This window comes from Lutra lutra, chromosome 9 (assembly GCF_902655055.1).
Source record: "Lutra lutra chromosome 9, mLutLut1.2, whole genome shotgun sequence".
In the NCBI taxonomy this organism is placed as follows: Eukaryota; Metazoa; Chordata; class Mammalia; order Carnivora; family Mustelidae; genus Lutra; species Lutra lutra.
Window position 1 is genome coordinate 92,077,406 of NC_062286.1, and position 21,226 is coordinate 92,098,631.

At 45.4% G+C, this 21,226-nt stretch overlaps 1 protein-coding gene across 5 annotated transcripts in view; it reads left to right on the forward strand.

The window, feature by feature from the left end:
• The window catches only part of NINL (ninein like), a 157,482-nt gene that overhangs the window by 130,719 nt on the left and 5,537 nt on the right, over positions 1-21,226 (forward strand). For 4 of the 5 annotated variants that reach the window (XM_047744205.1, XM_047744209.1, XM_047744206.1 and 1 more), the window contains 5 exons: positions 2,875-2,979; positions 3,963-4,032; positions 14,942-15,097; positions 15,807-15,920; positions 20,544-20,753. In XM_047744205.1, coding sequence (XP_047600161.1) covers positions 2,875-2,979; positions 3,963-4,032; positions 14,942-15,097; positions 15,807-15,920; positions 20,544-20,753 — 655 coding nt within the window. The remainder of the gene's footprint in view (positions 1-2,874; positions 2,980-3,962; positions 4,033-14,941; positions 15,098-15,806; positions 15,921-20,543; positions 20,754-21,226) is intronic. The other variant, XM_047744208.1, reaches the window with a different exon arrangement.

Sequence of the window (21,226 nt, forward strand, 5' to 3'; positions counted from 1 at the left end):
TGCTGTAACTAATTACCACTATTACTAAGTTAATGGCTTAAAACAACACAATTTATGATTTTACAGTTTTCGAGCTCAGAAATCTGAAATGGTTATGACTGGACTAAGATTAAGATGTTGGCAGGGTTTCCTTCCTTCCTGGTGGCTCTAGAAGAGAATCACTGTTCTCGTGTTTTTCAGCCTCTGTGGACTGCTCGCATTCCTTGTTTCTGGCCCCCTTCCATCATTAAAACCAGTGATGACTGGTCAGGTCCACCTGACATCACATCACTCTGACACCCATGCTCCTCCCTCCCTCTTCCATGTTTCAGGATGCTGTGATTACATTGGGCCCACCAGGATGATCCAGGAGCTATAATTGTAGATCATTCATATGGTTCGTTGCTATGGATTGTTCTGTTGTGTGAATGTACCACAGTTTACTCATTCACTTGTGGATGGGCATGTGAATAGTGTTTAGTTTCGGTCAGCACAAATAGTACTGCTAAGAAAGTTCTTATCTGTGTCTTTTGGAGCATTTATGTTGGGTTGTGCCTAAGAATGGAATTGTCATGTCATAGGGCAGGGATGTGGTTTTCTTTCTACTCATCCAGCTTAGAAAAATATTGTACCCATTGAAATTGTGTCTAATGAAAATTTCTCAGCCATTATTTTTTGAATCATTGCTTCTTCTCTCACTCTACAATTAGATGTATGTTGTTAGATCTTTTCAATTTTCCTCCATTTCTTCCCTCCCATGTCTTTTATCTTCTTTTCTCTCTTGTCGCATTCTGGATACTTTCTTCCCCTATCTCTGTGTTCCAGGTCAGTAATTCTTCTTTCAGCTGTCTAAATCTCCCATTTAACTTATTCAGTGAGGTTTTATTTTGACATTGCCTTTTTTTTTCCATTTCCAAAAGCCAATTTTTGTCCTGTTTGGTCTGATCATTTTTTATATTTTCTTACTGCCTTTTTATTTTTTTATTTCCATTTTTATTATGTAAACATTTTATAATTTTATCCTTAGTTTGTGTCTGATAAATCTAATATCTGAGGTTCCCATGAGATCTAATCTGCTGTTTTGCTTCTACTGCCCCTCAGAGGTGCCTTTCTGATGTGGTGATCTTTGATTGTGAACTCAGGTTTATGTGATGTTAATCTCTGGGAATCTCCAGAACTGTAGTAGAGGATGCTTTCTGAAGAAAGGGCGGATGTTTCTTTTGCTGAGAATTGGGAGCCTGCTAATCTGGGACCACCTTAACTTCCTCTAGGGCACTGGCTTAGTAGGCGTCCACGGTGTGGTTTTTCCATGCTGCTGATGGCAGTGCTGACATAGGCATTGGCCTCAGGGTAACCCTATCTTTGTGTGGCTCAATGCTCATAGCTGGGGTTTTAGCTTCAAGATTTTTGTTTTATTAGGGGGCCCTTGGAGGTTTCCATTACCTTCTGTGAGGACAATAATCCCTTTGTATGATCAGCCTCACATAGCTCTAGTTGCTTGGTGTGGTGAGGGGGGATGGGATGGGACAACCATCGGCTTATCTGAGGTCCAGGAAGCTGGAAGTGGAACCCCAACCCCAACACACACAGCTGCCATGAATTAATTTATCTTCTAACCTGGAGCCAGAGTGGCAGTTTCCAAACACAGACCTCATTTGTTTCACTGCTCTGCTTGAAACCATTTTCTGCTTTAAAAATTCCAGTGACTTTCCTTTCTCTTTTTCTCTTTAGTTCCTCATGAGATAAAATAAAGTTCCATTTATGTGTATGAAGGAGACACTTAACACTTGGTATTATAAGCATATTACATTAAATAAATATAATAAGACCCTGTGGCTTTGAGTATTTTTAAATTGAAAAAATTAGAAGATAATGCCAGATAGGGACCTATGGGGGTGGGGGGAGACAAATGTCAGACCAGCATCTATTAAGAGTAAATTGCTGTGTGTGGTTGGGGGTGGGGTACCTGAGTGGCTTAGTCAATTAAGTGTCTGCCTTCAGCTCAGGTCATGATCTCAGGGTCCTGGGATCAAGCCCCATGTCAAGCTCTGCACTTAGTGAGGAGTCTGCTTCTCCCTCTCCCCCTCCCCTTGCATGTGCACACTCTCTCTCTCAAGTAAATAAAGTCGAAAAAAAAAAAAGAATAAATTTCTCGGGCGGCAAATATGGGTTTTAAGCTGCCTCATTTGTGATCTTTACTGGTAAATTGCTTATCTGTCATATGTCAGTGGTGTTACCCAAGTGGAGATCTCTAAGTTACTAGAAAGCAAAGGTGGCTCCAGGCAGACTTGGTTCATGTAGTAATTACTCATGCTTGCTTTTTCCCATTGAGGGATCCATCTTGCACCATGTGAACATCTCCCCAGTCTTCTCCTCCCTCGTGCTGACCTCAGAGTGTATGATGCAGGTAGCGCTCTCTAAAGAGGAGAATGTGTTTTGGTCTTCTGATCCTTTGTGTTCCTTAGCTCCATGCTAGAGTTCTCTGGTGGGGGGATGACCATCCTTGCAGTAACCTAAGGACCCGCAGCCAGCATTGTGCATTGATACCAACCATGAGCACACTCATTTTAGTTAATGGTTATAAGATGTGGTAACAGGTCAGCGGTAACATGAAGTAAACAGAGCCAAGGTGGTGAATACATTGATGAGTTGCTGATTCCGTGACTGTTTTAGAAGCTAAGAAAGTTTTATTTTCTGTAGCTTATTGCTTGGGAGATGCAAACCATAGCAGGTTAGCAGTGTATAAAGGAAAAGGAACAGTGTGCTCTGTGCCATCCAGGGATGATGCAGGGTCCACCATGACTTCCCCCTGCAAGACCATACACATGTAAACTATGGATTGCGGCCAGCTCCTGGGGTCCCCATGCTTATCAAGCATGGTAATTTTTCATGCAGAATCGAGTTGGATAGGCTTTCTGAAGAAAATGCATTGTTGAAAAATGAGCTGGGAAGGATTCAGCAAGAGCTCGAAGCTGCAGAAAGGACAAATGATGCTCAGAGGTAAGGGCCTTGGCTCCGTGGTTCTGCCTGGATTCCAGTTTGCAACATGCTTTGCCCTTTGTACAATGAGCTTTGAAGGTGTTGCTGGGGAAAGTGGGAAGTGTTCAGGTGCGTGGGTGGCTCAGCCTGTTGAGTGTCTAGACACCTGTGTGTGGAAGAGGAGTGGCTTTCTGCTTTCATTGCCATAGTCTTATAGTCTTATCCAAGGACAGTTTGACCTTTTTTTTTCCCCAACAATGAAATTAAAGATTATTAAAGTATGGCATCCAGAGCAGGTGGTCCACAAGTGATTGCTATTAGATTATAGCAAGTCTAAAATCTAGAAGTTTTTTCCCTCTCTCGAAACCATTGTTTCCCTGGATCCCTGGGTGGCTCAGCAGGTTAAGCATTTGCCTTCAGCCCAGGTCATGGTCCCAGGAGCCTAGGGTCAAGCCCCAAGTTGGTCTCCCTGCTCAGCAAGGAGTCTGCATCTTCCTCTCCCTCTGCCCCTCCCCCTGCTAGTGCTCATGCTCTATCTCAAATAAATAAATAACATCTTTAAAAAAGAAAGAAAGAAAGAGAAAGAAAGAAAAAGAAAAAGAAAGAAAGAAACCATTATTTCCCTTATTTGCTGCCAGAAAGTTTTACATTTACAAGAGACACCAACAGATACTAGGCTGTTTTAGTCCTGCCTATGCCGCTGGGTGTGAACAGTCACATTTTGCTAATGAGATCTTACTTTGTGTGACCGAGAAATGCCATGGAGGTTCTTACCGTGTTCCTGCAGTAGTGACAGTGTTCCTCGAGTTCCCAGGGTCGGGGTCCTGACTGGGTGGGCAGTGGCAGTGGTGAACAGTGGCAGGGTGGTGGCTTGGGGGTCCCAGGAGCAAGCGTGAGAGTCTGTTCTGCGGCTGTAATCCCCAAGCCCCCACTGTTCGGGGGCAATGACTGGGACAAAAGAACCTGGCTGCTTAGTGACACTGTACATTTTGTTTCTTCAACAGGAAGGAAATCGAGGTTTTAAAGAGAGACCAGGAAAAGAGCTGCTCTGAAGTGGAAGAACTCAACAAACAGGTCAGGTGTTGATACCCACATGACACTAACATCAACGCTTTTCTCTTTAGTTTGAAGTAATTTCAGATTTTCAAAAAGGAAGGAAAGAAATTTTTTCTGGAAGATCTGAGAGTTTCCAGCCCATCCGCCCCTTCCCCGGCTCAAAGTCAGGATGTTAACATGGGTGCAGAAGTGCCACCATAGTCCCCACCTCTCTGGGGTGTCACTACTTCCAGCACAGTTAATGGCTAGAACTAAGGAGTATGTATGTTCTTATTTACATACACACTCACATGCATATGGTTTCATGATTATTTGTTAAATATATATCTTTCTTCTGAAAATCATGAATTCAAACCCCATATATGCAATTCCCACCTAATATCATAGGGATGAGCCTAGTTTCTCCCTTTCCATATTTGTAACTCCTATCTAGCAGTGAGAAGAGGATATCCTATCCTAGGAACCATATCCTAGCAGTGAGAAGCCGGTTTCTATTTTTGAAGATCCACTTATTATTGATCAGTCTCCCCTTAACCCACGCATAAACACCCTTCCCAATATGTTTCAGCACTAACCCCACACTGGTCCTCTCTTTGCCCCCATACACAGATGCCTTTTTTTTTTTTTTTTTTTACTTATTTTTTTATTTTTTTAGTGTTCCAAGATTCATTGATTATACACCACACCCAGTACTCCATGCAATACGTGCCCTCCATAATACCCACCACCAGGTTCACCTAACCCCCTCCTCCTTCCCCTCCAATACCCTCAGTTTGTTTCTCAGAATCCACAGTCTCTCATGACTCGTCTCCCCCTCCGATTTCTGCCAATTCACTTTTCCTTTACTTCTCCCCATGTCTTCTATGTTATTCCTTATGTTCCACAAACAAGTGAAACCATATGATAATTGACTCTCTCTGCTTGACTTACTTCATTCAGCATAATCTCCTCCAGTTCTGTCCATGTTGATACAAAAGTTGGTTATTCATCCTTGCTGATGGAGGCATAATATCCCATTGTATATATGAACCATATCCTCTTTATCCGTTCGTCTGTTGAAGGGCATCTTGGCTCTTTCCACAGTTTGGCGACTGTGGCCATTGCTGCTATGAACATTGGGGTAGGTATGGCCCTTCTTTTCACTGCACAGATGCCTTTCATACTTGGTCTCAATTGCTGGCTTGTGGATGATTATATATTTATTTATTTTTGTGAGGCAGAGATTGAAAGAGAGAAAGAAAGCGTGCACATGAGCAGGGTCAGGGGCAGAGGGAGAAGCAGAGTGTCTGCTGAGCAGGGAGCCGAATGCGGGACTTTATCCCAGGACCCCAGGATCATGACCTGAGCCAAAGGCAGACACTTAACTGACTGAGCCATGCAGGTGCCCTTTTGGACGAATTATTAAGGAGGAAGCACACAAGCTGGGATGTATCATTCTTGGGTTTTTAAATTCTTTTTTAAATTGATATTGTTATTGATAATTGCAACTCATGTAGTTGTAAGAAATATAGAGAAATCCTTCAAATCCTTTGACCAGTTTCCCCCAATGGTAATATTTTTTTAAGTTTTTATTTAAATTTCATTTAACATCCAGTGTAATACTAGTTTCAGTGCACATATAGTAATTCAACACTTCATACATCACACAGTGCTCATCATGATAAATGTAGACCTTAATTCCCTCTACCTGTTTTATCCATCCTCCCACCCACCTCCCCTCTGGTAGCCATCAATTTGTTCTCTGTACTCTCTAGGTTTGTCTCTCTCTATCTTTATTTCCCTATGCTCATTTGTTTCGTTTCTGAAATTCCACATATGAGTGAAATCATATGGTATTTGTCTTTCTCTATTTTGCTTAGCAGTATGCCCTGTAGCTCCATCCATGTCATTGCTGATGGCAAGATTTCATTCTTTTTTATGACCAAGTAATATTTCATTGTGTGTGTGTATGTGTGTATCTCACATCTTCTTTATCCATCCATCAAGCAGTGTATACTGGAGCTATTTCCATAATGTAGCTATTGTAGATAATGCTGCTGTAAACATTGGGGTATATGTATGCCTTTCTATTAGTATTTTTGTATTCTGTGGGTGAATACCTAGTAGTATGACTGCTGGATTATGGGGTAGTTCTATTTTTAATTTTTTGAGAAATTGACATACTATTTTCAACAGTAGCTGTACAGTTTTCATTCCCACCAACAGTGCATGAGGGTTTTCCTTTTTCTGCATCTTTACCAACACCTGTTTTTTCTTGTGTTGTTGATTTTAGCCATTCTGACAGACATGAGGTGATATCTTATAGTTTTGATATGTATTTCCCTGGTGATGAGTGATCTTCCCATGTGTCTGTTGGCCGTCCAGATATCTTCTTTAGAAAAATGCCTATTCATGTGGTCTGCCCATTTTTAAATTGGATTAGTTGGTTTTTTGGGTATTGAGTTCTATAAGTTCTTTATATAGTTTGGATACTAACCTTTTATCAGATATGTGATTTGCAAATACCTTCTCCCATTCCGTAGGCTGTCTTTTAGTTTTGTTGTTTCCTTTGCCATGCAGAGCTTTTTTTTTTTTTTTAAAGATTTTATTTATTTATTTGACAGAGAGAGATCACAGGTAGGCAGAGGCAGACAGAGAGAGAGAGAGGGAGAAGCAGGCTTCCTGCTGAGCAGAGAGCCCGATGCGGGGCTTGATCCTAGGACCCTGAGATCATGACCTGAGCCGAAGGCAGAGGCTTAACCCACTGAGCCACCCAGGCGCCCCCATGCAGAGCTTTTTAAATGTATTTTTTTTTTTTAATTTGACAGACAGAGATCATAAGTAGGCAGAGAGACAGGCAGGGGTGGGGGGAAGCAGGCTCCCTGCTGAGCAGAGATCCCAATGCGGGGCTCGATTCGAGGACCCTGGGATCACAACCTGAGCCAAAGGCAGAGGCTTTAACCCACTGAGCCACCCAGGCGCTCCTCACCTTTTCTTTTTTAAGGTTGCTTGGGCTAATCAGGGTCTTTTGTCGTTCCATACAAATTTAAGGATTGCTTGTTCTAGTTCAGGGAAAAATGCTGTTCATGTTTTGATGGGGATGGCATTAAAAGTGTAGACTGTTTTGGGTAGTATGGACATTTTAACAATATTTGTTCTTCTGAGCCATGAGCATGGAATGTCTTTCCATTTCTTTGTGTCATCTTCAGTTTTTTAAATCAGTATTTTATAGTTTTCAGAGTACAGTTCTTTCACTATGTTAGTTAGGTTTATTCCTAGGTATCTTACTGTTTTTTGTGTCATTATAAATGGGATTGATTCCTTAAGGTCTCTTTCTGCTCCTTCATATTTGATGTATAGAAATGCAACAGATTCTGTATGTTGATTTTGTATCCTACAACTTTCCTGAATTCATTTATCAGTTCTAGCAACTTTTTGGTGGAGTCTTTTGGGTTTTCTATATATAGTATCATGTCATCTACAAATAGGGGAAGTTTTACCTCTTCCTTGCCAATTTAGTTGCTTTTTCTTTTTCTTGCCTGATTGCTATGGCCAGGACTTCCAGTACTGTGTTGAATGAAAGTGGTGAGAGTGAACATCCATCCCTATCTTATTCCTGACCTGAGAAAAACTGAGAGCTTTTCCCTCATTGAGGATGATGCTAGCTGTAGCTTTTTCATCTGTGGCCTTTATTATGTTCCCTCTAAACCTATTCTGTTGAGGGTTTTTAATCATGAATGGATGTTGTACTTAGCTTTTTCCATATCTATTGAAATAGTCGTATGGTTCTTATCCTTTCTTTCATTAATGTAATATATTATGTTGATTGGTTTGCAAATTTTTAACAACCCTTTCAACCCAGGAACAAATCCCATTTGATTGTGATGAATGATTTTTGCTACTGTTGGATTTGGTTTGCTAGTATTTTTTTGAGGACTCCTGCATCTGTGTTCATCAGAAAACAGGCCTATAGTTCTCTTTTTTGGTGGTATCTTTATCTAGTTTTCGTATCAGGGTAATATGGGCCTCATAGAATGAATTTGGGAGTTTTCCCTCCTTTTTTACTTTTTGGAATAGCTTGAGAAGAATGGGTATTAACTCTAATTTATATGTTTGTTAGATTTTGCCTATGAAGCCACCTGGTTCCAGCTTTTCCTTGTTGGGAGATTTTTGATTACTGTTTCAATTTATTTGCTGGTTATCAGTCTATTCAAATTTTCTGTTTCTTTCTGTTTTAGTTTTGGTAGTTTATATGTTTCTAGGAATTCAACCATTTTTTCTGAGCTGTTCAATTTGTTGGCATAGAGTTTTTCATAATAGTCCCTCAGAATTGTTTGTATTTCTGTGGTGTTAGTTATTTTGCTTCTCTCATTTGTGATTTTATTTATTTGCCTCCTTTCTCTTTTCTTTTTGATAAATCTAGCCAGGAGTTTATCAATTTTATTAATTTTTTAAAGAACCAGCTCCTGGTTTCATTGGTCTGTTCTACTAGTTTTTTTGTTTGTTTAGTTTCTATATGTCATTTATTTTTGCTCTAATCTTGATTATTTCCTTCCTTCTACTGGTTTTGGGTTTTGTTTGTTCTTTCTCTAACTCCTTTTTATATGAGGTTAGATTGTGTATGAGAGATTTGTCTTGCTTCTTGAGGTATGCCTGACTTGCTATAAACTTCCCTCTTAGAACTGCTTTTGCTGCTTCCCAAAGATTTTTGGATCCCTAGTGGTAACACTTCATAAGACTAAAGTATAATATCTGTATTAGTTCACTAGGGCTGCCATAACAAAATGCCACAGACTGAGTGGCTTACACACAGAAATTTATTTCCTTACATTTCTCAAGATTAGAGGTCCAAGGTCAAGGGTCGGCAAGTTAATTCCATGAAGCCTGTCTTGTAGATGGCCGTCTTCTTCCTGTGTCCTCACATGGCCGTCCCTCTTACATGCCTGTGTTCTAATCTCATCCTAATAACTTTCATATTAGATTAGAGCCCACTTTTAGGATCTCATTTAGTGTTAATCACCTATTTAAAGACTCTATCTCTAAATACAGTCACATTCTAAGGTATTGGGAGTTTGAACTTCAACATATGATTTTTGGGTTGACAGAAATCAGCCTGTAACAAATATCATAACAAGCTATTAATGTTGATACAATCCATGGATCTTACTTAGATTTCTCCAGTTTTACTTGTGTACTCATTTGTTTGGGTATGTGTGTGCATGTGTGTATGTGTGTGTGTGTATGGGTTTGTGTGTGTATGTGTATGTCTGCATGTAAGTCTGTGTATAGGTGTGTACATGTGTCCGTGTGTGTGCATGTATGTGTGGTGTGTATGTACTGAGTGCTATACAATTTCATCACTGTGTGGGCTCATGCATCCACCATCACGGTCAAGATACTGAACAGTTCTGGAGCATCTGGATGGCTCAGTCGGTTAAGTATCTGCCTTTGGCTCAGGTCATGACCCCAGGGTCCTGGAATGCTTCCTGCTCAGCAAAAAGCCTTCTTTCCTCTCTCCCTCTGCCTCTCCCCTGCCCATGCTCTCTCAATCTCTCTCAAATAAATAAAATCTTTTTTTAAAAAAAGAGAGAGAGAGAGATACTGAATAGTTCCAACTCCTTAGGGATCCTTCATGCTGTTCTTCTACAACCACACTTACACTGGCCTACCCACACTGGCCCCTGACCCCGGACATCCACTCCTCTGTCCTTCATTTCTAAAACTGTCATTTCAAAATGTTATATTTAAAAAAATCATAGAGAGTGTACCTTTTGGGATTGACCCTTCTCACACGTTATACTTGCCTGGAGATTTATCTAGCATTGCCTGAATGGTAGTTAGCTTCTTTTTATTACTGAATATTGTTCTGTGTGATGATATCCCACAGTTTAATGCTCACCTTTTAAAGGACAGCTGGGCTGATTCCAGTTCTGGCCTATCACAAATAAAGCTGCTCTGAACATTCCTATGCACTTTTTTTTTTTCAATGAACGTAAGTTTTCATTTCACCGGGATAAGTGCCCAGGAGAGCAAGTACTGAATTTATGGTAGTTACACGTTTAGTTCTGTAAGAAACTGCCTGACTGTTATCCAGAGTGACAGTAACCATTTACATTCCCACCAGCAATCTATGCTTGATCCAGTTTCCTCACATCCTTGGCCAGCATTTGGCGGTGTCACTCTTATTTTAGCCACTCTGATTGGTGGTGTGTGCTAAGACAGAAAGGCTGGAGGGTTTGTGGCTGTTTAAGCTCTGGTAGTTATTTCTCTTGAAGGGAACAGAACCCTCTGAGTGTCCTTTAGAATGGCTTCAGCTGCCGTAACAAAGTGCCGTCGGCTGAGGGACTTCATGGGAATTTATTGTCTTATAGTTCTGGAGGCCAGAGTCCAGGATGAGATACTAGCTGCCTTGGTTCCTGGTGAGAGCCCTCTTCCTGACCTCCAGACCTTCCTGACCTTCCTGACTTCCAGACCTCTAGAAGACCTCCAGCCTTCTTTGTCCTCACATGGCCCTTCCTCCACAGGGCCACACAGAGGGAGAGAGACAGTGCTCTACTTCTTAAAAGGTCATAGTCCTGTCAGATTAGGACCCTACCCATATAAGCTCATTTCACCTTAATTACCTCCTGAAAGCTTCATCTCCAGTCACATTGGGAGTTGAGGGCTTTAGCATAGGAATTTGGAGGGGCATAGTTCAGTCCATAGCAATTACTTTACCCCTACTTGCTAGAAGCCTGAGAGGATTTTCTCTGATGTTAAGGGAAAGAACCTGGTACATCTCAGGAAAGGTGGGGGTTCCCCTGAGACCGTGACTTTTTTACTCTCAAGCCTGCCAGGCACAGCCTCTAGCGTTCGTCCTTACAGCACCCACTTCCCTTCCTGTTTCAGGTTCCAACCTCTGCTCCTGGTAAGCTGGGAACCCTTAGCCTGTCTCTCCAGTTTTCAGGGCGTTGGTTTGCCCTATGATAACAATTCTCTAAGATTTCGAAGAGGAGTTGTTGATTTCAGTTTACGCAGCCTTTTTCTTATTGGGGAGATGGAGCTCTTTTCACATCAGACCAGAGACCAGAACTAGTATTGTGTTTTTAATTTAGGTTTCTGTGTATTCACTGTCAGGACATAGAAATACAGTGGGTTAGCATGTCCCGCCACCTTGCTGAACTTACTCGTTAGTTCTCGGGGTGGGGGTGTGGGGTAGTTGCCAAGTGTGGCTTCTTGAATCTGTGTGGTCACTGAGTGGTTCTGCTTTGGTCTGAGTGGTTCTGCTGTGTCAGACCACTGATGAGCAGATGGCTTGTCTGGGATCCCAGCTCTGGGTGTCTGTGTCCATGGTGAGGGTGTGGTAGCCTTGCTTAGGCCTTGTCTAGCAGGAGGGTAATTCCTGGGTTGAGTTAAGATGAAAAACTCAGCTATATTTCCCTGTGACCAACTTCCTATGAAAGGACCCATCTGGGGCTTTCCTGGGCCTCCCGTTCCCTTTTGAGCCTATTTCTAGGACAAACTTGTAAATGGATTCTAGGTATCCATTTGTTTTCTTCCCTCAGCTTTTTAGAATAAAAAATGTTAAACACACAGTACAGTTGACAAAATATACACTGACTGATCAGCCTCATACTACAACCTTTATTTGACAGTTCTTAACAATACCATAAGTACTTTAGCTCTTTGTTTATACCCATCTTCATATTTCTCTGTACGGTGTGTATGTGTGGGTGTGTTTTCAAGCCATTTGAAAGGAAGAGAATGAGACCCTGCTTCTAAGGCAACTTCTACCTAACCACAGTATTACTGTAACACCTAAGAAATCTAATTGTAATTATCTAACACCATCCAATATTCCAACCATATTTACATTTCCCTAATTATTCAAAAATATCTTCTATGGTAAATTTTTTGGAACTAGGATACAATTAAGGATGATCCATTGAACCATCAATGCCGTTCTGGTGGCAGAAAACAGCTGTCTGATCGCGCTCACAGAACCTGTGGGTCAGGGCTTCAGACGTGGTGCAGAACAGATGGCCCTCCTCTGCTCTGCATCATGGGGGCTGGAAAGACTGGACAGCTGGGGTGACCCAGAGGCCAGGGCTGGAATCATGTGCGGGCTTCTCTCTGTGGGACTCTGCTCCTGGAGGGAGTGTCACAAGGGGGCACCAGGAAGACCACATGGCAGGCGACAAGGCTTCTGACCTCAGAAATCACTCCATAACACCCTCACCCAGATGCCGCAAGGCACAGGGAGGGACACAGCCTCCCCTGGGTGGGGAGTGTCCAGGTCACTGTGCAGAAGGGGATGTGGGGTGGGAGAGGCCGTTGAGGCTGTCTTTGGAAAATATGGCCAGCCTGCCTCCATGTGTTTAGTCTTTTTAACTTGGCACACCTGTTTCGCCCCTTCAGGTCTGTCTCTTTGAAGAGACCTGGTAGTTGTCTTGTAGACCGTCCCACATTCTGGATCTGATAGTGTCATTCAGTCTGCTCCTCTGTTCCTTATACTGCCTATAAACTGGAAACTAGGCCTAAAGGCCCGACTGGGTTCATAGTAAGCCCAGGTAGCACAGACATCCATTTGTGTTAAAATGTGACCAGGATTATGCTGAGTGGAATAAGTCAAGCAGAGAGAGTCAATTATCATATGGTTTCACTGATTTGTGGAGCATAACAAATAGCATAGAGGACATGGGGAGTTAGGAGAAGGCAGTTGGGGGAAATTGGAAGGGGAGGCGAACAATGAGACTATGGACTCTGAAAAACAACCCGAGGGTTTTGAAGAGGCGGGTGGTGGGAGGTTGGAGGAACCAGGTGGTGGGTATTAGAGAGGGCACGGACTGCATGGAGCACTGGGTGTGGTACAAAAACAATGAATACTGTTATGCTGAAAATAAATTTTAAAAAATGATTAAAAAAAAAGTAGAGAGTAGAAATTAGATGACAGAAATAAAGTTAAAAAAAATCTGTTATGACAGTAAGTATTAATACAAAGAAATAACTGAATGTGTAAAAAGAATGCTCAGATTGGGCCAATAAACTAAATCTGATTAAAAATACTCTGTATAAAAACAAAACAAAAAAATGTGACCAGGAGATGACTGCTAGCATCTCGTTTTGTCTTCTGCAATAAAACCCAGATGAGTGCAACTTAGAAATGAGGTGATGAACACAGACATGAAGAGAGAGAGGGCACTCTGCGCTCCCAATAGGATGCCCTGCAAGGCAAACACCTCAACCTAGTCACGGGAGCATCTGGCAGACCCCAAGTGAGGAAGTGTTAAAGGGGCGAGGCAGGGAGGGACTGTATCTGTCAAAATTTTCAGTGTCATACAAGACAAAGGCCACAGAACTTTCCCAGATTCAAGGAATCTAAAACAGCCTGCCTAATAAAGGCACTGCCTGAGGGGAGGAAGGGGCGTAATTGGGCCAGTTGACAAAACTGGGAGGTGGGTGGTATAATTCATGTCCTGAGCCAGACCTGCATGACAGCCATGTGAGAACACACTCACCTCCTTAGGAAACATGTATGCAGGGCCTCATGTGCGTGTATGTGTGTGTGGTTACACATGAGCATACACGTACCTGCAGACTGTGTCCGCCGCAAAAGCACATGAGGGATGCTGCCAGCCGGTGAGCCTGGCTGAAGGGTGTATAGATGTTCTCTGTCATAGCCCTGGCCCTGTTGCAGAAATTTGAAATTATTTCCAAAGACTAAATATTAAAGGTAAGCAGAAGAAAATTAACTGAAGGCAGATTCCATTTCTGGCTGTTAATGAAATCAAGGCTGTCCTCAGAACAAGATGAATGTGTATCAATACTGAAAAACAATTTTCACGATGAAATGTAGTAAACACAACCGAGTTCCATACCAGACATAATGGCCGTGAGCTTATGATGTGTTGAAAACACCTCTTTGCCCTCAGTTCTGAGATTTTAAGGACAGGACGAGGCAACAATCTCTGTACAGAGAAGAGAGGGAGCAGTGGTCACTAGAAAAATGGGTAGACTCACTAAGCATGAATGACCCAAGTTGCAACAACTTCAGGGTTCCCTCCCCTGCTCCTCAGATCCTCAGATCCTCAGACACATAATAGTAAGAGGTTGCTGGCTCAGCCGTCGGGGGAGTGGTGCCTGCGCTTTGCCGGCAGCGCTGGAAAGCGGTACCAGGGACGCTGCTCTTCCCACATCTGAGGCTGTAGGCGCTGGCCTCGATGGCCTTGAGAACTGATGCTGTGGGAAAAAGCAGATCAGCAGTCGTGCGGTGTCTATGAAGACACTCACAACAAATAGTTGAAAGTAATGGGTATTTCCACAGTGTGGGGTGGTCATAGGGGCAGTGTTGTAGCTGCTGCTTGCTCGCACCATGCCCTCGCTTGTCTCCTGGCGGGCGCCTGTTGTGCATCCACTGGCTGCTGGCCAGGGGATCCTGAGCAAAAGCAGAATATACAATTTAATCACTGCCTGCACCCTGCTGAAAGCTGTGTTCATGTGTTTAATGACAAAGATCAGAGGAGACGCTGAGGAGCTTCATACACTTCAGTTGGGTGTTTTCTGTCAAATTGCCTAAAATAATAATTGGAAATAACCATGAAAGAGATGCGAAAAATATGAAAGGTCTTGAGAGCAATGGTTTGTGTGCTCATGATGTAACCACCTCTCATGATCCAGATGTGTTTCACTGCCTCCGGGGCATGGTGCAGGCTTTCTGCTCCATGGCCCTGTGGCCAAATGGGGCTGGATCAGTCCTGCACTGGAGGGTGCTGAGCACCTCCCCCATGACATGCCGGAGCTGTCCCCTCCCCAGCCGTGATAACGAGCAGTGTCTCCAGACATGGCCAGATGTTCCTCAGAGAACAAAGTCGTTCCTGATCCAGGAGCCACTGGAATGATCTGAATTGAGCTGCTGTTTTAAAAAAAAAAAATAACTTTGTCATCTGCATTTTAACCCATTTTGCTTTAGAGTCAGAAATGTAGGGATGAAGTGTTGCAGCTCAATGAGAAGTTCCTTCAGCCGGGAGAGGTGGCCTTTCCCCACCAGGCCCAGAATGAGAACGGCATCACCATTCAGTTATTAACACAGAGACTGGAGGAGGTGGGGCAGTGGGAGGAGCTGCAGGTGAGTATCTGAAAACATCAGGAATAGCCTTAAAATGCCTGGAGGTAGACTAACCCCTCAGGTAAGGAGAGAGACTTAGTAAGCGCCCTGGAAAATTTGTTGACTTAGCAGCTTTTGCAAATCCTCAATATCTAGAAAAACCAGAAAGGAATTAAATCCTGATGCTAGGAGAGTAAATTGGTAGACCTTTCAGGAGGACATTTGGGAAAAACATACATCAAGAATATTGGTATGCTCTGACTTTATAATTCTTTATAATTTATAATTTATAATTCTTTATAATTCTTTTGGGAGTTTGTTCATCGTGAAAAGACTTAGCTGGAAGTATTTTCATTGCTGTGATATTTCTAATAGCAAAACAATTGGAATCAGCTTGAATCATCAATAATACTGAATGAGGCTGTAAATTCTGGTGCAGCCATTAAAAATTATGTTTCAAATAATATTTCATGTCATGGGGAAGTGCCCAAGATACACTGAGGAAAGCATAGCATACACGATGCTATATTAGTCTTATGGCTAGAAATGCACATTTGGAGGAAGGGCTGAAGTCACAGCAGTGTCAGGTGTGGTCCTTAGGCTTCTGGGATGATGGGTGATTTAAATTTTGTAATCTTTGTTTTTCTGTACATTTCTGAAGTTTCTGCATCAAACATGTATCAATGCTGAGATATTTCTTATATTTATGAAGTTGGTTTTTTAAAAACAGGGTGAGCACATCCAAAAACTTGAACTTGAACTCAAACACATGAATCAGGAATGTCAGAGCCTGAGACTGTCACAGTCACAGCTGAGAGAGACTCTTGAAGAAAGTCAAGACCAGGTGGGTGTGCATGATGGCCCTTGGCTGGGTCTCAGCTAGAAGAAAGTCAACACGGTTTAGCACTGACAGAGCCTGGCCAGGACTGGTCTGGCCCAGAGAGGTCATTAGGCTGGACTGAGGTTACATAGCTGGCTGGGTGCTTACAGTCCCAGGACAGAATTGGGCTTTGTCCAGGCTCAGTTGAGCAATCCATGGGCATAGCTGTTTATGCACAAGGGAAGGAGGCCAGTAGGCTGTTCTATTGGGTGTGCCATCTGCAAATCAGAAGAGCGAAGGAGAGTGACAGGTAGCTTCTGAGGTGGAGGAGTTCGCACCAGATCCAAGGACATAGGGTGGAGCAGTCCTAGTGGTTAGCAAGCTAGGTGCCCCATCCAATACTCACACAGGCTTTTTTTGTGCACAGAAGCCCTGAAATTGCACACAGTATGGGTGTCAAGCTCCCGCCTCCTGCCTCCTGCCTCCTCTCCTGCTATAGCATTTATCCAGCGCACCAGGTTCTCAAGGTACAGAGATAGGAAGGTGGAGAACTTGTAGTCTTGGACAAGTAAATGAGAGCAGGACAGACCAAGCAAGGGCCTTGGGGTGCCCTGACAGTGTGAGGTCCAGGGACACAAGAGAGGGGGAGCTGGTTCCTTCTGGGGGAGCAGGAGAGAGAATGGCAGGTGTGTGACTGCGGGAGGTACCCTGAGGCCCCCGTGTGGACTTAGATGCGGGGTGCGCTTAGAGGGCTGGGGGCTGTAGGAAGGAAAGAGGGGCCATGGGAGAAACCTCTCCAGCACGGTGTGGGAGGGGTCTCTAACCCACTGGCCTGAGGCCCAGGACTATCCTCCCTTGAGTGTGGCACCTGCGTACTTCCCTCACTGAGCCTCTTTAGGGCTCCCCAACTGGCTCTTGGCCCTATAGGTGGACTTGGTTGTGGGACCCCCACCACCACCCAGGCCTTATGATGTGTTTTGGGGGCTTGTGGGCTCTCAGCCTTCCCACTGCAAACAAGCAGTGCCCCAGAGGTACTTCTGAGCATTTAGAGGATCCCTTCTCTGTCTTTCTTTAAGTTTGAAAGGAAGCTTGAGAAGTTGCCTTGAGCAGTTTGAGCCCTTGGGGACTAGGAATCAGCCATTGTCACAGGCAGAAGATACCTTACTTAGGCAGTCCTTCTGTGATATGAGCTGGTTTCCCCTTCTTTGTGATCTAGAAGAGGACCCCCAAAACCACATCAGTGAACGTTCCCATGAGGGAAGTAAGGGGAGCCTACAGGGTATGTAAGGAGTCTCATGACAGTCGCGCGCGGTAAGGTTGGGTGCGGAGCCACGCGGGAGGGAGTCAGTGTCAGGACTGGCACCCTTGTGTGGGTGGTTCTGAGGCGGAGGGCCCAGAGGGAGAGAGGGCAGCTTGAACAGGTGTAAGGAGGGGAGCAACTCGGGGGAGGGCATTAAAGGGCCTGGCCAAGGGACTTTGTGCTGCTCAGAGTGAGGGTCGGGGAGCAGAATGCTGCACGCTCAGGTCCCTGGGAATCCCCATCTTGGCTTGGTTCTGACTTGCGGCATATCAAGCCGCCCCCAAACCTGGCAGCTTGTAGCACTGCACCATTCTCCTTCACGGTCTGTGGCTCACCGGCTCACCTGGGCTGTTGTGGCAGGGGGGCCACGGCAGTCCAGTGGGGTTGGGACAGGCATCCTCTGAAGGCACGGCTGGATCAGCTGTTTGCAAGCCCTTGGCTCACAGGGCTGGTGTGTGGGTTTGGCTGGTGCCTGGGAGCCCAGTACACCCAGCCTCTCGGTGGCATGGGGTTCTCTGAGTATAGCAGCAGTGAAGCTTGGGTAGGAGAGATGACCAGGGGCCCTTAGAGGAGCAGTCAGAGCGGTCAGGCTCCTTAGGACTGTGCCATGGCATTCCAGAACATTACTCCCCCCACATCCTGTTGGTCCAACTTGGATTCAGAGGGAGGGCACAGAGCCCACCTCTCCATGGGCGAGGACACATTCCTCACCTCTCAAGACAAAGAGAACAGAGCCCCCATCCCCTCAAGGGGCAGGAAGAGCAGCCTATGAGCTCAGGGGGGCAGAGCTGATGGCTGAGGCAGCTCACTGCTGTGCCTCAGCTCCCAGAACACAACAACCCTCATTTTCTGGCTGTGGGAGGCCCCAGTGCTCTCTGGAGACATCTTCCCCTTGTTATGTATTAGTGGAGGTGAGGTTTCCAGAGCTGGTCCCGGCTCCAGCTAGAGCCTCACTTCCACCAGGAGGGAGATGAGAGGCCCAGGAGGCAGTCAGCGGGGATGGGGTGGCAGGTGTTATGGGCTGCTCGTCCTGCACAGACAGCTGCAGGCTAGGGCCACAGACAGAGAGACCTCATGCTGGGCCAGAAAGGGGCCTTCCCACAGGAGTTTGTCCCTGGCACTGGAGTCCAGAGCAGAGGGGTGGCTGCAGTGGGTGGCAGTGAGGGGCATGGGGGCAAAGTGTTTAAAGAAGGAGCGGAATCAGGGTGTTAGGGAGTGCTGTTAGAGAGCAGGAGCACCTTTGGGATGGGTGGGCACTCTTATATGGTGTCAGCAGGGCCTGGTCTGGGGCTCAGCTTCTGGCCAGATCAGTGTCTAGAGCATGAAAGTCAGGAGGAGGCTACATTTGTGGGGTGTGTTTTCGAACTGGTTCTCCCCTCTCTGTCCCTCTCTCTCAGGGTTCCCAGACCCAATTCCACCACTGTGTAGGGGGCTCCCCAGACACAACAGGCAGTTCATAGACCCGCAGGGTGTCTGAGAATCCAATTCTGTTATGACACTCTCTGCCCGGAGACAGCATCAGACCCCACAGGTGAAGTTTAGTTCTACAAGACTGCCCCCGCAGCCCCTCCAGAGGCCATCCCCAGGACCAGGCTGTAACCTATGCTTCTGACCAGCCAGCTATAGATTGGCAGTTTCAACCACCTCCTCCCGAGGTTTGACTGATTTGCTAGTGTGGCTCACAGAACTCAGGGAAGACACTTAACACTTACCAGTTCATTGAAGGATATGATAAGGAAACAAACTTATAGCCAGAGGAAGAGATAGGTAGGTCAAGGTCCCAAACATCTGTCCTCATGGAGCTTGAGCCCAGCCTGGTGGCACATGGAAGTGTTCTGATTCCCCAAGCCTGGAAGATCTCCAGAAACAGATCATATGGTTGTCCTTCTGGGTTTTTCTGGAGGCTTCATTACACAGTTGTGATTGACCAAGTCATTCATTGGCCATTGGCTGTTTCAACCTCCAGCCCCTTTTCCTTCCAGGGAGGTGGGGGTGGGACTAAAAATTCCAACCCTTAATCCTGTGGTTGGCCCTCCTGGCAGCCAGCCACCGCTAATAGGTGTGGTCCAAAAATCATCTTCATTAATAACAAGACACCTATTTAACTCTATGACTCTGAAGCATTTTCGGGATCTGTGGATGAAGACCAGGTATCTCTGAGAAATGTATTTTGGTCACTGATCTTTAAATCATTATATTGCACTCTCCAAAAATAGCTATTCTGGAAACTTTGTGTGGGGGGTGCCAGTGTTTCTCCAGGATGACCCCGTCCTAAGAACAGCCACACATGTGGCGCCTGGGTGGCTCAGTGGGTTAAGCCTCTGCCTTCAGCTCAGGTCATGATCTCAGGGTCCTGGGATCGAGCCCCGCATCGGGCTCTCTGCTCAGCAGGGAGCCTACTTCCCCCCTCCTTTCTGTGCCTGCCTCTCTGCCTACTTGTGATCTTCTCTCTCTGTCAAATAAATGAATAAAATCTTAAAAAAAAAAAAGAACAGCCACACATTACAGTGATGACATGGTCCCCCAACACGGCCCCTCAGAGATGCAGGGAGATGCAGTGGCCTGAAGCCTCGCTCTTGCCCTTGAGTCGCCATAGCCGGCACCCTCCCTATCTCTCTGACCCCACCTCAGACTTGCTATGAGTGTGACTTTTGACAGAGTCACTTCCCTCTCCCACCTGTGGGGCCTTGCCAGTGTGTGAGAGCTGACAAGGCCAGTTAGGGTGCCAAGGAAATTCTGGGTATTCTAGGTGAAGTCTCCAGAATCAGAGTAATTTAAATGATGTTTAATAAAAGGATTGGCCACGTTACACACTGCAATAATAATGGCCCTGCACAACTCCAGTGAAATCTTGCCATCCTCTGTGGTTGGGAGCTGGGTGCTGGGGTGGTTCTGTGCTCGATGGTCTTTTCAGGCTTCAGTGCAGGTTCTGCTGCCCTCTGTGGCCTTGGCCTCGGCTGTCTCAGGAGCGTGAGCTCTCCGTGGGTTTCAGTAGTTACATGGACTCTCTGAAGTCTGCTGAAGGTTAAACCGGACAGAATATAGCACAATTCTCCTTTGGGTACAGTGGGAAGCTAACTATCACCAATTTGAGAATACAGACCTGAGTCTTCCAGATTGTCTCTGTGTGGAAGCTCGAGCCAAACCGGAGTTTGGCTGTCAGAATTCAAACGAGGGGGTTCTTTGTAAACCCTGCATTTAGTTGCAGATGCAGGGACCAAGGAGGCTGGATGCCTTGTGTGCCCAAGTTGTAGGCTTTCTGTAACCTCGGAATCTTGTGTGTCTGGTAATGGCCCCGTAGTGCTCAGCAGTCACACCAGCCCTGTCTTGGCTTTATCCCATGGCAGCTGCACAGAGCCAACCTGGGGTTGAGGTTGGCCTGGTCCCAACACTCCAAGGAGGTTCATCAGCTGCAGGAGCAGATGCAGGGGCTGGTGCCTCGGGACCATGTGGCTGAGCTGCAGCAGATGCTAGAAGAGGAACGGCAGATGGCTGGGCGGTTCCGCAAGGAGTGCCTTCTCCAGAAGGAAAAGGGGAGGCAGCTGGAGACACAATGGGTGAGTGGGGACAAGGGCCCCAAGGCCCTGCTGATGGTGATGGCGGTGGTGAGGTTGGATCACTGGTCACTTGGCTGAAAACTGCCATCCCAGCTCCTAGAGGTCTGCTTGTATGGCAGCCACAGGATCCAATTTTTCACTCTGAACAATGTGGGACTTTCTTGTCCACCAGAGATGGACCAGAGAGGGGCGGCACACACCCACTTAGGGAGTGATGAGCCTGCTGACCCAAAAGGTCCCTCCTGCATGGGGGCTGCACACGTCTGTGATAGGCCACATGACCACACACTCAAGCTGTGGACGGGGCCAAAAACGTGGTGATGCAGATGCATGAGTGAAGCTGAGGGCAACAGTCCCACCCGTGGAGCCCTGTGGGAGTTCTCCTGATTTCAAAGGAAAGCCAGAAACTAGATTTTTACATGAACACATCCAATTTCCAAATGATGCATCTGATTAAAAAAAAATCTTAAACC